Genomic DNA, 17,134 nt, shown 5'->3' with positions numbered 1-17,134 from the left:
ATTGGTCAAAAGACCAATTAGTGAAAAAAATTGAATTGGGCTACCTGTGTAAACAACCCTAGATGCCCACTCATTTTATTGTAGAAGCCTAATTGCAAATCTTCTGACCAATGTCCTGAGGCGCACACACCTGGGAAATAACAGAGGTGTCTTTATATCACTGGGTCCAAATATAACCATATTTAGGTTGACTAAACCATGACCACATTTCAACAGCCCCTTTCTGACCCTCTACCACTGGCAACCTGGGCTCTGCTGGTCACTTTATCATGGCGTTAACCCAGGATCAATCCGATTGCAGGTTATAGGCGTTGCATATTTTAAGCCATTGTTGTTCGATTCACGGTAAACACGGCATGTCTTCTCGATCGTAAATATCCTTTTAAAAGCCGCAATGCGCGATCAGATTGAATCCCGGCCCTAGTCAAGAATGTTTTAGTTTTTTTTCAGGAGTGAGGCTGAGAAAACAATGTGATGCTGAAAAAACGATGCTGTCAAGTAGTAGAAAAGTTTATAATACCAGAAAAGAGAACGTCAAAAACATTTAATATGGAGGGGATAATTTGTTTATTTAATCTTCTCTAGGGACAAGTGAAGGTGTCTGCCTCTGTCCATCCATTCAGTGTAGTGGCAGACAGAGGGAACCAGGATTACTTGGTGTACAGGGCAGGGAAAGGAAGCTCCTCTGTGGGCTGTAACCTGTCAAAAAAGAGTGAGGAACACCTTTATCTCAACACCTTCTTATATCCCCCCGAATCGCTTACTGTATTTATTTCAATGTATCAGAAGTGTACAGCGTGACGCCAATGCCTCAGATGTGTGCTATTCTGTGAAAGACCTGACGAAGATCCATTTGGAACACTGTCACTAACCAATAACAAGGTGTATATTTAAGCAATAAGGTCCGAGGTGGTGTGGTATATGGCCAATATACCACGGCTAAGGGCTGTTCTTACACGCAACGAGGAGTGCCTGGACACAGCCCTTAGCCGTGGTATATTGGCCATATCACAAACCCCAGAGGAGCCTTATTGCTATTATAAACTGGTTACCAATGTAATTAGAGCAGTAAAACAAAATATTTTGTCCTACCCGTGGTGTATGTTCTGATATACCATAGCCTTCAGAATTCAGGGCTCAAACCACCCAGTTTATAATTAAGCAATAAGGCCCGAGGGGGTGTGGTCTATGGCCAATATACCCCGGCTAAGGGCTGTTCTTATGTACGATGCAACGCGGAGTGCCTGGCCATATTGGCCATATACCACAAACCCCCGAGGAGCCTTATTGCTATTATAAACTGGTTACCAATGTAATTAGAGCAGTAAAAATAAATGCTTTGTCCTACCCGTGGTGTACAGTGCATTTGGAAAGTATTCAGACCGCTTCACTTTTTCCACATTACAGCCTTATTCTAAAATGGAATATATATATATATATATATATATATATATATATATATATATATATATATATATATATATATATATATATATTCCATTTTAGAATATATATATATATATATATATATATATATATATATATATATATATCATCCTTGAGATGTTTCTACAACTTGATTGGAGTCCACATGTGGTAAATTCAATTGATTGGACATGATTTGGAAAGGCACACACCTGTCTATATAAGGTCCCACAGGTGACAGGGAGTGTCAGAGCAAAAACCAAGCCATGAGGTCGAAGGAATTGTCAGTAGAGCTCCGAGACAGGATTGTGTCGAGGCACAGATCTAGGGAAGGGGACCAAAAAATGTCTGCAGCATTGAAGGTCCCCAAGAACACAGTGGCCTCCATTATTCTTCAATGGAAGAAGTTTGGAACCACCAAGACTCTTCCTAGAGCTGGCCGCCTGGTCAAACTGAGCAATCGGGAGAAATGGCCTTGGTCAGGGAGGTGTCCAAGAACCCGATGGTCACTCTGACAGAGTTCCAGAGTTCCTCTGTGGAGATGGGAGAACCTTCCAGAAGGACAACATCTCTGCAGCACTCCACCAATCAGGCCTTTATGGTAGAGTGGTCAGACGTAAGCCACTCCACAGTAAAAGGCACATGACAGCCTGCTTGGAGATTGCCAAAAGGCACCTAAAGGACTCTCAGACCATTAGAAACAAGATTATCTGGTCTGATGAAACCAAGTTTGAACTATTTGGCCTGAATGCCAAGCATCACGTCTGGAAGAATCGTGGCACCATCCCTAAGGTGAAGCATGGTGGTGGCAGCATCATGCTGTGGGGATGTTTTTCAGCGGCAGGGACTGGGAGACTCAGGATCAAGGGAAAGATGACTGGAACAAAGTACAGAGAGATCCTTGATTGAAACCTGCTCCAGAGCACTCAGGACCTCAGACTGGGGCGATGGTTCACCTTCTAACAGGACAACAGCCCAAAGCACACAGCGCAGACAACGCAAGAGTGGCTTCGGGACAAGTCTCTGAATGTCCTTGAGTGGCCCTTCCAGAGCCCGGACTTGAACCTGATCGAACATATCTGGTGAGACCTGAAAATAGCTGTGCAGCGACACTACCCATCCAACCTGACAGAGCTTGAGAGGATCTGCAGAGAAGAATGGGAGAAACTCCCCAAATACTGGTGTACCAAGCTTGTAGCATCTTACCCAAGAAGACTCGAGGCTGTAATCGCTGTCAAAGGTGCTTCAACAAAGTACTGAGTAAAGGGTCTGAATACTTATGTAAATGTAATATTTAAGTTTATTTTTAATACACTTGCAAAAACCTGTTTTTGATGTATCATTATGTGGTAGTGTGTGTAAATTGATGAGGGGGAAAAAACGATTTAATACATTTTAGAATAAGGCTGTAACGTAGCAAAATGTGGAAAAGGTCAAGGGGTCTGAATACTTTCCGAATGCACTGTATATGGGCTGATATACCACGGCTGTCAGCCAATAAGAAATTCAGGGTTCGAACCACCCAGTTCATAATTGAGCATTGACTATGCAGGACATACTCTATTACATATTTTCCTGGATTATGTGTGTTTGACTTCATAGGAAGAGAACATTGTCATACACTCACCAGTTCTCAGGGCTCCATTTTGTCTTCTGAGACTCCATGATGTGGAACGTGTAGACATGTCGCGATTTTTCTGACACGTTCTGCTCACTTTTATGGACAACTTCTCCATCAATCAAAACCACCCCACCTGAGCAGAGACAAAATAGATAGACAGTTACTTACTAACCTGCTATCAATGTTTCTCTACGGAACAGTCATGAACCTGACAGACCAGTTTTTAAGTCAACTGTGCATGTTGATACTTTCTGATTGTAACTCAGCTTTAACGGTTACTAAAGACTCAAAGGTCAATGAAGTGTTAACTGGCTGTGTGCTTCAGTCTGTACCACTCAGTACCCTTTGACCCCCACTCCACCCTGCTCCCTCTAACACAGTGGAAAAGACAACAGTGCAGACACTACAAACTGAGGTCTGTTTTGCAGTTACTAACCAACCCTTTTGAGGTCAGTGACCCTGATGTCAAGAGCGGGGCACACTTTGGTTTATTTTATGTAAATATTATGTGACCCACCATTACAGGCCAGTTGAGTCAGCAGTAGAAATGAGCAACATACCTTTTTTGACAGGTGCAGGTATGAACAGCTTATCGTTATAGGTTGCCTCTCTCCCAACAAAGTCTGTCAGGGGATAGGTGCCTTCAGGGGTCCGAACCATACGTCGGGTGATACCATCTAGAGGGAAGGGGGAGATCATGGTTTGAATTACATGCTAACTCCTTAGGGGGGCACCCCTGTTATTCAAAACCTGGTTGAGACTGATGAAGGCAGTGGTTCTCAATTTACTTGAACTTGTTTTGAAATCTCAAAGGAGGAGCTGAGATAAATAACCAGTCCCGGGTCTTGGCACCAATGACTAATGAATCATTAGTGCCTTACTGTTGTGTGAGCCGGGGATGAACCACAAGCAGCCATTGTCCAGGGTGGCATCCTCCAGGGCGATCCACACGCCCATCACCCTGCCCAGGGGCTCCGTGTGGAGGAATGTAGCATCTTGGTGGGGCATCACTGACAAACAGGCAGGCAAAGTGCCATATGGGGTTCAAAATACACACACACACAAAATCACAGACACAGAAACTCTACAGTATTCGTAAACAGTTGTTTTCTTTTCTTCTCCACCACGATTCTTACCTTCTCCACCGATCCCTGGTTGCTGAAAAACACAACAAAGTAATGTCAGAACCAGTTACCACACTTTCTAAAGACAAAGTCAGACTAGTGAAAGGTAAAAAGCTGGTGTGCACTCTACCTTGAAAATGTACATGCTTTGCAAAATCACAGGACTCTTCAGACCAAGCTTCTTGGCTATACCCTGGGAGACAAACAGAGCAGTCAAATCAAATTAAATTTTATAAGTCACATGCGCCGAATACAACAGGTGTAGACCTTACAGTGAAATGCTTACTTACGAGCCCCTAACCGACAGTCCAGTTTAAAAAAAAATACAGATAAGAGATAAGTCTGTATTATTCAGTGTTAGTCTAACTGTAACAGTTTCTGTTGTGTCCTTTACTGACTAGCTGCTTAAGGAATTCTCACCTGAATCTTGGGTGAATGAGTGGCAGTTTTGTATAAAGGCTCATAGGCATGGAGTGCTATTGGAGATGAAATAGGATCATGAATACTGTAGATTACTGGATACTAGATCTATCTGATAGTCTTGGCAAAAAATGTTATCAAAACTTTTGAAAGATAAGCACAACATCGAATCAAAGATTTGAAACTCACCATGTCCAATTTTGTTGAGAGATCGTTCTTTTGGCACGGTGAAATCTCCTATAAAGCAAGTGACACTTAGCTGTCAATCAATGTCAAATAAATCCAACACATTCTATATTGCATCACATTTCAGTGAGTTGAGAGATTAACCTTGACTCATAATAAGGCCTCACCTTTATCATCAAAAACTCCTTTCTCAAAGAAAAAGCGGATCTTATCTCCACTGGTGATGAAGTAGTCAGCGTTTCCCTGCAGATAGATAAGGATAAGGTATTCCAGCTGTAAGATCAAATCACATTTTTTTTGTGGCGAATACAACAGGTTTACCTTACCTTCCCACCTTACCGTGAAATGCTTACTTACAAGCCTTTAACCAACAATGCAGTTCAAGATTTACTAAATAATATTTACTAAATAAACTAAAGTAAACAATGAAATAAAAAGTAACAAAATAACGAGGCTATATACAGGGGGTACCGAGTCAATGTGCGGGGGTTCAGGTTAGTCGAGGTCATTTGTACATGTAAGTAGGGGTAAAGTGACTATGCATAGATAAAACAGCGAGTAGCAGCAGTGTAAAAACAAAGGGGGAGGGTGTCAATGTAAACAGTCCAGGTGGCCTTTTGATTAATTGTTCAGCAGTCTTATGGCTTGGGGGTAGAAACTGTTAAGGAGCCTTTTGGACCTAGACTTGGCGCTCCGGTATCACTTGCCGTGCGGTAGCAGAGAGAACAGTCTATGACTAGGGTGACTGGAGTCTTTGACATTTTTTTGGCCTTTCCTCTGACACCGCCTAGTATATAGGTCCTGGATGGCAGGAAGCATGGCCCCAATGATGTACTGGGCCGTACGCACTACCCTCTGTAGTGCCTGACGGTCGGTCGGCTGCCGAGCAGTTGGTATACCAGGCGGTGATGCAACCAATCAGGATGCTCGATGGTGCAGCTGTAGAACCTTTTGAGGATCTGGGGACCCATGCCAAATTTTTTCAGTCTCCTGAGGGGGAAAATGTGTTGTCGTGCCCTCTTCACGACTGTCTTGGTGTGTTTGGACCATGATAGTTTCTTGGTGATGTGGACACGAAGGAACTTGAAACTCTCAACCCACTCTACTACAGCACCGCCGATGTGTATTCGGCCCTCCTTTTCCTGTAGTCCACGATCAGCTCCTTTGTCTTGCTCACGTTGAGGGAAAGGTTGTTGTCCTGGTACCACACTGCCAGATCTCTGACCTCCTCCCTATAGGCTGTCTCATCGTTGTCGGTGATCAGGCACTGTTGTGTCGTCAGCAAACTTAATGGTGATGTTGGAGTCGTGCTTGGCCATGCAGTCGTGGGTGAACATGGAGTACAGGAGGGGACTATGCACGCACCCCTGAGGGGGCCCCGTGTTGAGGATCAGCGTGGCAAATGTGTTGTTGAACGCTGAAGTCAATGAACAGCATTCTCACATAGGTGTTCATTTTGTCCAGGTGGGGAAGGGCAGTGTGGAGTGCGATAATGTAACACAGGTGACAGCCAGGGTCACACATGAGCGTTGGCAAAGGAATTACTATAAAGACAATTCTAGAGGGAGGAAATGCATAGGAGGGAATAAAGAACCTTACCTGCATCTTTATAATTTGAATAGGTAGACATGGAGAAGACACATGGTTGGGTCAAATGGTGCAGAAAGCAAACCTGTTCACTCAATGTAGGCTACAGCAGACATAATCAATTCCTGTGCAATCCCACCAGGCACAGATGTCGGCTCAACATCTGGTTTTGATTTACATTTGGTTGAGTTGTCAACTAATGTGAATTCAACATGAACCCCCCCTCAAAAAATAAATTACCCTTTCACTGGAAAAGTTGGGTGAGAAAAAATGACCCTTATGTTGATTACTTTTTGCAAATCGAAATCAGTTTTCCAAGTTGATTCAATGTCAACACATTTAATGTTTTTCTTGAAATAACGTGGAAGTAACGTTGAATCGACCAGTTTTGCCCAGTGGGATGTTAACCTGTGTTTTCAACTGCTCGTCGTGATTGGTGGAGAACTGGATCCGACAATGTTCTGGAACGTCCATCCGGTCCACGATCTCTCCCATCCTCAGCCGGAGCTCATCACACTCCGCCGGACTGAGGAGCCCATCCAGGATCAGGTACCCGTCCTCCTGGTACTGTTGAAAAGGTCCAGAAAGTATTCACCACCACAGTATATGCACACTTGAGTCCTATAGAAATACATTATTTGGATTTTCACAAGTTAGTTTCGTTTTTTAATTAGAATTGTAGCCGAGGTCTTGGCAGCAGCTGAAGTTATGTAAGGGTCGCTGATGGTCTACAATGAATTCAGTGTGTAGGCCGCATCTGCTACGTAGTAAATCACTTGTGTCACGGGCATGCAAGTTGCATTTTCACTGTATGGACAAAAATGTAGCCTATAAATTAAATGCTTCTCATATCTGTGCAGCCTACAGGATAAGTAACGGATTTACTGAAATTATATAAGTGACGACAGCCATCGCTATGAGAGCCATTACTACGCAGGCTTGACAGTAAATACAATACAAAATAATAAATATATACGCTTAGGTCTACATTTTAGGCTGACCTTTTTCGCATCTTGATCTGTTAGAAAGTCCATGCTGAAAACTCCAAATTAAGCTCCGTATCCAATTTAACCGGGTTCTCCTGGTCTAAACTGCTTAGAAGTAACACGTGATGTAGACGTCTAACTCGATTAAAATGTAACAGGATTTTTAACCATTTCGATGCTGCTGCTCAGGACCTAGGCCTACCTGTATCTGAAATTCATCCCCAAACGCCATCCCATCCAAACGCTTGAACTGGATAGTGGGCATTCTTTAAGACTGTTGTACGTTGGCTGTTGCTGAGATTTTAAAGGCTGGTTTCCCAGATTAGGCCTATAGTTCTGGAATAAAAGGGTACTTTGAATGGAGATTCTCCATTGACAATTGTTTTGAATTGGGGATCGATATCAGTAGGCAAGTCATTAATGGAAATGAATACATGGAGACAGTGATAAGCGTTTTACTTGATCATTTATATCAGAATGGTAAAAAACAAATAGGCACAGTAAAACAACTGTTGTGGTGTTGTCAAGGCTCAAATATTCCATTGTTACAAGAGTCTGGGGCATTCATCATTTCTCCACTAAGAAAGCCAGTGTTCACTCATTTTGGCAACGACGTGAAAACCATCATTACATGGGCAACACTGATGTAGAAGAGATACAGATTGTCATTTGCCCATTAACTTTTGACAGGTCCATGTTATGTTTTTACACTTAAATGAAACAAGAGCAACATTATAGTGCCGCCCAATGTGGGTGGCGTACAGTATATGAACATGACATAAAATGTGTGGGTTGAGATGTTGACCAGACTGTCCAAGCAGATGGAAAGGAACCAAAACCTGACAGGAACTAAAGCCAGCACACATCAGGGCCCTTACAATGCCAGCCAGCAAAACATCAAAGAAAGAAAAAGATACAGGCTTGTACCAACTGATCTCATTCAGTTGACTGACAGAAATATGTATCATTGTCCTGTTGACCACCCAAAGTATGGCTTATAAGAAATAAAAAGCATTTTTTACAGACAATGTGCATTTCTGTAGCCCTACCCAATATTGAGAGCATGCCATGTCCGTGTCATTTGTTAATGCAACGGAGATATCACAAAACTAAATTGTATTTGTCACATGCTTCGTAGACTAACAGTGAAATACTTACTTACGACCCTTCATAACATCGCAGAGGGAAAAATAACACGATGAATGAATACACAATGAATAAAGATGGCATTAGTTAGGTGATAACTTGGCTATGTTATTATCAACTAAGCCAAGTACAATATGTAATAAGAAGCCTTTATCTCAGACTCCCTGAACTGTTTCCATAGGCTGTGTTTTTTAGACCAACTTTTGAACTCTATCATGAACCATATCGTGTAGTATCATGAACCCCCTATTAAAAAGTAGGTAGTTTGCCTATTTATGCATATGCAATAAGAGTTAACCTAGAAACTATTCCCCAAAACAGGTAAAATACATAATCATGAGAAGCATCAATGCTGCTTAGACTTAAATGATACACAATGTGGTTAAATGACTGGCCATTAAGTCAGAAAATTCTAATATTTTGATGGTAATACACACAACCGTACAGCATTATTTTTTACATTACAAAAAAGAAAATGGAGAAAATGACAGTGAACACTTTCCTCTGTTACTCAGACCTCCCGCAGGAGGGCGCTCCACCCACACTGGATGCACAGGACTGTTGAAATAAGGCGAGCGTTGCATAGCTTGAGCACTGAACACCATTTCTGACCAGTCTGAGAACTTGAATGTTGCTTATGAAAACAAGCATTCAGTAACTCTGCATAAAAACACATTAAATAAAGGAATGTTGGGATGCATACATGTAAAATAACATTCACAACAGTCACATTGCTGATGGGAGATTAGTGATGGGATGATAAAATAAAAATATGATGTGTGCAGTGAAAGGTGTTGTTTTACAGGGTCAGCCATAGTAATATGGTGCCTCTGTAGCACTTTAGGGTTAAGTGCCTTGCTCAAGGGCACAGACAGATTTTTCACCTTGTCGGCTCAGGACTTCAAACCAGTGACCTTCCAGTTACTGGCCCAATGCTCAAACCGCTTGGCTACCTGCTACCCATGCGTTCAACTGTTGTGACCATGGCATGACTACCTACAGTCCTAACATACTGGCACAGTCCTATATAGATCCTATACAGATGTTACATTATACCCTGATGAAGACAGCTTGTCTGTCGAAACGTTGGACATAAATATTTTTGCATCCGAGCTCCTCGCCTTTATTTAAGTGTTCCACTCTGCTGGCCAGCACCCCGCCTAAATAGGTGTGTGTTTCTTTCGCCTCCAGATCTAACCGCTTGGCTACCTGCTACCTTTGCGGTCAACTGTTGTGACCATGGCATGACTACCTACAGTACCGAACATACTGGCACAGTCCTATACAGATGGGGGGGGGGGGGGGGGGGGGGGGTTATGTACAGTAGAGGTTGTCTCCAACCACTGATACAGGATCAGATCTTATTTAATCTCCCTAATGACTAAGCTCATGAGGGTACTGCTATCTGACCCTAGACCATGCAACATGTACCTTGAGCCGAACAGAAACCGTTCCTACAGTATTTTCTGTGGGTCACACTTTGTTGATAAGCAACTGCTTGCGAAGGTTACAGTTAGGGATAGAATAAGGGTTAGGTCTAAGTTAAGGGTTAAGGTTAGGGCGGCAGGTAGCCTAGCAGTTAAGAGCGTTGGGCCAGTCGCTGGTTTGAATCCCCAAGCAGACTAGGTGAGAAATCTGTTGATGTGCCCTTGAGTAAGGCACTTAACCCTATTTGCTCCTGTATGTAGATCTGGATAAGAGCCTCTGCTAAATGACTAAAATATAATGTAATTGGTTAGGGCTAGCAGATAGTAAGCTGAAATGTAACTTAGTCTGTAGAACATATACAGATGGACTATCCAAATAAAATGTTACCACACTTCCTAGTTCCACTGCTCTGTAAACACTTTGCTGACCTCACCCTCCACCTGTTTCCTCCATGGCGACATACTGGAGGGGGAGGGGGGTTGTGAAATAGAACTTTGAAATCTCTCTGTGCTTTTTAGGGGGGAATGCCTAATCTTGTGATTAAGGGAAGTGACAGTGTTCCCACTGTGTTGAAGGTCAGTACAAGTACAGGTCAGGATAAAAACAGATTTTTAATTTGTTGGGGAGGGCTATGGAAAAGGATAAAAAGCTGGAGCATTAGATCTGGTTAGATACAAATAGTTCAGTGTAAAAACAATACATTTATAGAGTTAGACGTGATACAGAAGAATAGCATGTAACCACTACCTCAGCTGAACAGAAAGAGGCTTACACAAAGAGGGGGATTCTTTGACGCTATATGGCTTTTAAAGAATGACAGTAATTATATACAACAATATATTCTTAAATATATTATCCTGTTCTAATTATCAGAATCTCAATTTTCTTCTCCGATTCAGTCAGCGCTAACTGTTACCATATTTACCCCTTCAAACCTGTGCCGCTGTGAATCAATGAGCTCTCCAGTGAAGCCCTGAGATAGTCCTATGGTACTCTCAAAACAGTTTGTTAAGATAGCTCAACCACATCAATCATAACAGCCCGTTTAAGGAATGACCTGTGGTGTAGCTGTTTGCAGTTGTTTTCAAATGTTTCGAAAAGTTTGGAACATGTCAGAGAATAATACTTCCACATTAAAGTAGGTCTGTATTCAACCACCCAAGTCTCGACCAGCGAGCCTCTGCTCTGGGATTGTGTGTTCTTCTCTGATGCACTCTTACTCTGAGCGTTGCTCCAGCCTTTTAGAGCTGGGCTCTAGCCTTTACTAACAAATGCAAGACTGAGGCCTTTTCAGAACGGAGCTGGACTCAAAACACCCATTGGTAACCTTGCAAAAAGGGCAGTTATGTATGTACTTATTACATTTAAAAAATTGTCAACAAATATGAATTCATCTCACTTTCCTCCAAAGTGAGGCTTCCCTCTCCTTTTAAAATAACTTGGAACAGCTGGTAAGAATAATAATACCATGTAAAGTCTTGAAACATAAATGTACAACATTATCAGCTATACATTTGTCTGCATATTTAGCAAAATCATGAACATGATGGTTGTAATGACACAGCGTGGGACATACATTACAGTACCAGAAAGGGAAGGCCATATTAGTAACAAGAGTTGCCTGGCTGGTCTTAAAGGAATCACCTTTGGTGGCAATTGACCTCTAATGTTCTCTACTCCAAGTCCATTCAATAAAAAAGTATCTCTTCGATATTCATGCAGAATATACAGCACAAATGTGTTCTGTATAAGCCAATGATGTATCCACGGTCACTGTTTTGGAGTGCAAATATCTGGGTTGTTTTCATTAGGGCACACGGTAACAAACATTTATAAATGTTTTGCAGAAAACTAAAATTTGTGTTATTTTTGAACAAGTCCAGGTAGTTTCAGTCCATTTCCCACTATTTGGTGCATAATAAAACAGGGCCCTGTTGCATCGGCCATAGTGTTTCTTTAAACAGTCAGATCCTGCGTCCTCTCACTGGCATTTGGATAAACAGACTCGTGGACTGTATTAGAGGTCGATCGATTAATCGGAATGGCCGATTAATTAGGGCCGATTTCAAGTTTTCATAACAAAGCGGATTTTTTTTTTTTTTTTTTTATACCTTTATTTAACTAGGCAAGTCAGTTAACACATTCTTATTTTCAATGATGGCATGGGTGGGTTAACTGCCTTGTTCAGGGGCAGAACGACAGATTTTTACCTTGTCAGCTCGGGGATTCGTTTTTGCAACCTTCCGGTTACTAGTCCAACGCTCTAACCACCTGCATTACATTGCACTCCACGAGGAGCCTGCGTGGCAGGCTGACTACCTGTTACGCGAGGGCAGCAAGAAGCCAAGGTAAGTTGCTAGCTAGCATTAAACTTATAAAAAACAATCAATCTTCACATAATCACTAGTTAACTACACATGGTTGATGATATTACTAGTTTATCTAGCGTGTCCTGCGTTGCATATAATCGATGCGGTGCCTGTTAATTTCTCATCGAATCACAGCCTACTTTGCCAAACAGGTGATGATTTAGCACTGTCGTTGCACCAAACCTAACCATAAATATCAATGCCTTTCTTTAAAAATCAATACACAAGTATATATTTTTAAACCTGCATATTTAGTTAACATTGCCTGCTAACATGAATTTCTTATAATTAGGGAAATTGTGTCACTTCTTTTGCGTTCCGTGCAAGCAGTCAGGGTATATGCAGCAGTTTGGGCCGCCTGGCTCGTTGAACTGTGTTTAGACCATTTATTCCTAACAAAGACTGTAATTAATTTGCCAGAATTGTACATAATTATGACATAACATTGAAGGGTGTGCAATGTAACAGCAAATTTAGACTTAAGGATGCCACCCGTTAGATAAAATACGGAACGGTACCGTATTTCACTGAAAGAATAAATGTTTTGTTTTCGAAATGATAGTTTCCGGATTTGAACATATTAATGACCAAAGGCTTGTATTTCTGTGTGTTATTTTATAATTAAGTCTATGATTTGATATAGCAGTCTGAGCAATGGTAGGCAGCAGCAGGCTCGTAAATATTCATTCAAACAGAACTTTTGTGCATTTTGCCAGCAGCTCTTTGCAATGCTTCAAGCATTGAGCTGTTTATGACTTCAAGCCTATCAACTCCCGAGATTAGGCTGGTGTAACCGATGTGAAATGGCTAGCTAGTTAGCGGGGTGCGCGCTAATAGCATTTCAAATCGGTGACGTCACTCGCTCTGAGACTTGGAGTAGTTGTTCCCCTTGCTCTGCAAGGGCCGCGGCTTTTGTGGAGTGATAGGTAACGATGCTTCGAGGGTGGCTGTTGTCGATGAGAGGGACGGAAGCTATACTGTTACACTGGCAATACTAAAGTGCCTATAAGAACATCCAATAGTCAAAGGTATATGAAATACAAATGGTATAGAGAGAAATAGTCCTATAATTCTGACAACCTAAAACTTCTTACCTGGGAATATTGAAGAGACTCATGTTAAAAGGAACCACCCGCTTTCATATGTTCTCATGTTCTGAGCAAGGAACTTTTACTTTCTTCTCCAACACTTTGTTTTTGCATTATTTAAACCAAATTGAACATGTTTCATTATTTATTTGAGGCTAAATTGATTTTATTGATGTATTATATTAAGTTAAAATAAGTGTTCATTCAGTAGTTGTAGTAATTGTTATTATTACAAATACATTTCCATTTTTTTTAAATGTATTATTATTATTTTTATATACCGGCCGATTAATCGGTATCGGCTTTTTTGGGTCCTCCAATAAATCGGTATTGGTATCGGCGTTGAAAAATCATAATCGGTCGACCTCTAGACTGTATACTTCCAAGTGAAGATGGAAAACAGAGCACACACATATATTGCTTTGTAGGCTACATGAACATTCCACTCCCACACCAACTCTTTTATGTTGTCCTTCTGTGGCCACTGTCTATACCAGAAGTGTCAAAACATACTGCCTGCCGGTTGAGAAAAAATATATATAAATATTGTTTTCTTTTTGGTGGGGAAACATACTCAATATAGTTTAAAATGACAAAAACCTAATGGAAACGGTGTAGAAATGATAATGGATTTACATTCATACAGTTTAACTGTGTCCAACTCGCTATTAAATCACTGAAATTAAAGCTAGACAGTCCGGGAGGATTAACCTTAAAGACCAAATGCAGCCCCCAGAGCAAAATGAGTTTGACACCCCTGATCCATACTGAGATGACACCGTACAACAACAAAATAAAATCCTCACTCACAAGCATTTCATTTCTGTCTCTCATCCTCTCCTAATCAGCATTCGACAAGGATCGACTTTGCACATCGTTTCATTAACAAAAAGGGGGAAAAGAACGACAAAGTTGGCGAGGAGAGGTCTCCATCTGGTTAGTCTGTTAATGAACATCTTGTGACCCTGTGACTAGGGACTTGGTCATGGAATTTTGGATAACGGTAATTGGCCAATTACCGCGGTCACCGTAATAAATGTTTGAATAGCAAAACATTTATAATTTTTTGGTAGATTTACATTTTCTCCTCTCCTCCGGACTGCATGTGCTGCTATAGAAATATAATGAATAGAACAGGCATCCCAATTCAAGTAAATGATGGCATAATGGGTGGAGTGGCGGTTATTGACAGTGTACCCATAGTTTCAAAGCAGGAAATAATTTGTGCTGCGATTTGATTCAATCAACTCAACTGACATTACAAAAAAATACATTGCATGAGCTACATCAGTTAACATAATTTGAATGAACATTCTACATTACCATGGAAATTATTGCATCACAATATCAGGCAGCCATTGCAAGTGTACCTACAAGTTTACCAGTCAAATTGCCAAGGTTAGATTTTCCTAGACTGTTCTATTTCTGTGTGCTGATGCTGCTGCATTGTGGTTATTCAGCCAGCTGTTTTTTTATTTATTTTTTAAATGGTTATGACTGTCTTCATCGGTTACACGGTTATACTGTAATTGTGGCAGTCCCACCAGTTACCCTAAAAAAGACTAATTCAGCCAGGAGAGCCAAGACAACAACCAACCAACCATCCATCCATCCTTCTCTGGATGCGTGTCCAGCAATACGGACACATCTCCCTCCTTTCTCCTACCCCATACTAGTGGAGGCTGGAAGGAGGGAGAAATTTGAGAATGGCTTCCAATTGAAAGTTAATCAGCCTCCACTGCCCAATCCTCTCTCCCGCTTTCCTCCTCTCCTTAGGCTCCCTCTCTCTCTCTGGACTCTCTCCTCAGACCAGCTCCTTGTCGGCCCTCCACAGCTGTTCTTTGACCTCTGTGGGCAGCGTCTTGAACAGGTCCTCCTCCACCACCAGGCCGCTCCTCTTCAACTGCCTGCACTCCCCCAGCTCCACGGGCAGGCACTCCAGACGGTTACCCCGCAGCTCCAGCTGGGTCAGGCCCGTCAGCTCGCCGAAGCGCGATGGTAGAGTATGCAGGCAGTTGTTGCCCAGGTTCAGGGTGCGCAGCTTCTTGCACTGGAACAGCTCCGGCGGGAGCGACTCGATCTGACAGTGACAAGGAGGGAGATCAGAGAGGATGAATGTTGAAATAGGAGAAATGTTTATTTTGTCTGTTTTTGACCTCATAAAATATAATTTAACTGTATTTGTGCATAGGTTATGCATACTATAGTGTATGGTTTAAAACAGGCATACTGTTTCTTGCTTTAGGCTGTGAAAGGTGCTTAAAGTTGAACTCCTCCCCAGTGAACAGCTATGTTCTCAAGAACAGACTTGGCAAAAGAGGGGAGAAAGGAGAGTTCAGTACATACTGTTCCGACTGTAGCTACCCAATCGAAAAACAGTCACACCAGCCCATAGGACTTTAAGCCAATCAGAAACAAACCTAGGCACTCTGCCCTAAAGAAGGGAGCCAATCGAGCCATAGAGGTACAGACATACAGTCACAGTCTTAGAGTACCATACATATTTGTATAATTACTTATGCTTACACCAACACCTGTTATTAATAGTTCAGTCATCTGTTGAGGCAACAGCACAATGAGTGCATTTTACATATATTTTGGCTTAAATTAACAGCATCTGATCAGAGTAAGCTGATTCACCGAGCTTAAAATAGCCTTATCAAATTACAAATGCTTTTCTTAGCTTCAAAACACTGAAGATGTGAGGCAGCTGGAGCTACCCAGGCATTGTTCTTCAAGAGAAAAACAAAAACCTAGAACACTTTAGAACATTGGAGTACAGTGGTGAGCGTCGGGTCCTCGTTAGGGGCCCACCTGGGAATAATGTTTTACAAATTTCACAACTCATTTAGGTCGATAATGTACTAATGGCAAAGAGAAGACTCTGGAGAAAGGCATAAAAACACAGAACACACCAGAGGGGTTCCTTGTAAACGGGGCTATTTTGAGCAGCATACCACCCTGTTTGTGGCCTATTCTCAGTATGGAACTACATATATGGGTGAGTGAGTGCAGTAAAATAAAAAAACATAATAGTATTGTTTACTCAAACCATCTGATTCCTCACACAGCACATGACCACCAGTAGGTAATGGGGGAAATGTTGTATAACCTCCCAGAATTCCTTGCAAGTCCTTATTTTTCACACTAAACTTGATTCTTTAAAAAATGTATTGGATGAACAGTGTGTTCAGTTAATGAACTGGCTCAGCATTAGACAATGTCCACCAAAATCAAGCAAATTCGTTGTAAGGAGACTGAAGTCAGCCTGTGTCAGGAATGTACAGGAAGTCACAATGGTCAGAGTGTCGTTGACGCAAGATACACAAATCGGCCAATGCAAAAACACAAAATGGCCATTGCTATAGCGGAGTCATTTCACATTTACATGATTAAAATATATGAAATCCTATAATGCATTTACATATGATATTACACAAATTATATTTTACATGATACATTCCACTAAAGTGTTACACTTGAATTTACAAGCTTTACACTTACAAGAGTTAGCCTACACTTAAATGAATCTCAAAAATCTAGAAGTCAGCACTCAGACAAGAATTCACATAAGTCAAAGTTCATGTTAATGATCTCCGACTCAGTCGGGTGTTTTGTGAATTGTTTGTAAGATTGCATCTCCCTGAGGTATTCTGTACAGGACACACTAAACCTTTTCCAGCCATCTGCTTAACAAAGATGAATTGCATCTAACAGGGTGGGGAATAGTACAAATAAAACAATACAGAATGAA

The 17,134-nt window shown here is 41.6% G+C and overlaps 2 protein-coding genes across 3 annotated transcripts in view; both read right to left on the bottom strand.

Moving 5' to 3' along the window:
• Positions 1–543: 543 nt before the first annotated feature.
• On the bottom strand, positions 544–7,497 carry phyhd1 (phytanoyl-CoA dioxygenase domain containing 1). Its single transcript, XM_055875219.1, has 11 exons — positions 7,365–7,497; positions 6,772–6,930; positions 4,944–5,019; positions 4,780–4,827; positions 4,591–4,646; positions 4,301–4,363; positions 4,183–4,204; positions 3,928–4,056; positions 3,607–3,723; positions 3,053–3,179; positions 544–699 (listed from the first exon to the last, which is right to left on the bottom strand). The coding sequence occupies exons 1-11, from the start codon at positions 7,395–7,397 to the stop codon at positions 651–653; spliced, it is 879 nt and encodes a 292-aa protein (XP_055731194.1). The 5' UTR covers positions 7,398–7,497; the 3' UTR covers positions 544–650.
• Positions 7,498–7,796: 299 nt separating this feature from the next.
• The window catches only part of LOC129818894 (volume-regulated anion channel subunit LRRC8A-like), a 32,450-nt gene continuing 23,112 nt past the window's right edge, over positions 7,797–17,134 (bottom strand). For both annotated transcript variants that reach the window (XM_055875215.1, XM_055875216.1), the window contains exon 3: positions 7,797–15,460. In XM_055875215.1, the coding sequence (XP_055731190.1) occupies positions 15,185–15,460 (276 nt within the window). In that variant the 3' untranslated portion in view covers positions 7,797–15,184. The remainder of the gene's footprint in view (positions 15,461–17,134) is intronic.

The sequence above is a fragment of the Salvelinus fontinalis genome, chromosome 21, assembly GCF_029448725.1.
Source record: "Salvelinus fontinalis isolate EN_2023a chromosome 21, ASM2944872v1, whole genome shotgun sequence".
NCBI classification, from domain to species: Eukaryota; Metazoa; Chordata; class Actinopteri; order Salmoniformes; family Salmonidae; genus Salvelinus; species Salvelinus fontinalis.
The sequence above is the reverse complement of the archived record's forward strand: the minus strand, read 5'-3'. Positions and strand labels throughout refer to the sequence as shown.

Bases quoted from the DNA above. Each gene is read 5' to 3' on its own strand.
- phyhd1 (XM_055875219.1), bottom strand. From the start codon at position 7,397: ATGGACTTTCTAACAGATCAAGATGCGAAAAAG. The intron at 4,828-4,943 runs GTGAGGCCTTAT...CTTGCTTTATAG, and splicing joins AGGAGTTTTTGATGATAAAG to GAGATTTCACCGTGCCAAAA. The intron at 3,724-3,927 runs GTAAGGCACTAA...CCTTCCCTCTAG, and splicing joins CATCCCCGGCTCACACAACA to ATGGTATCACCCGACGTATG.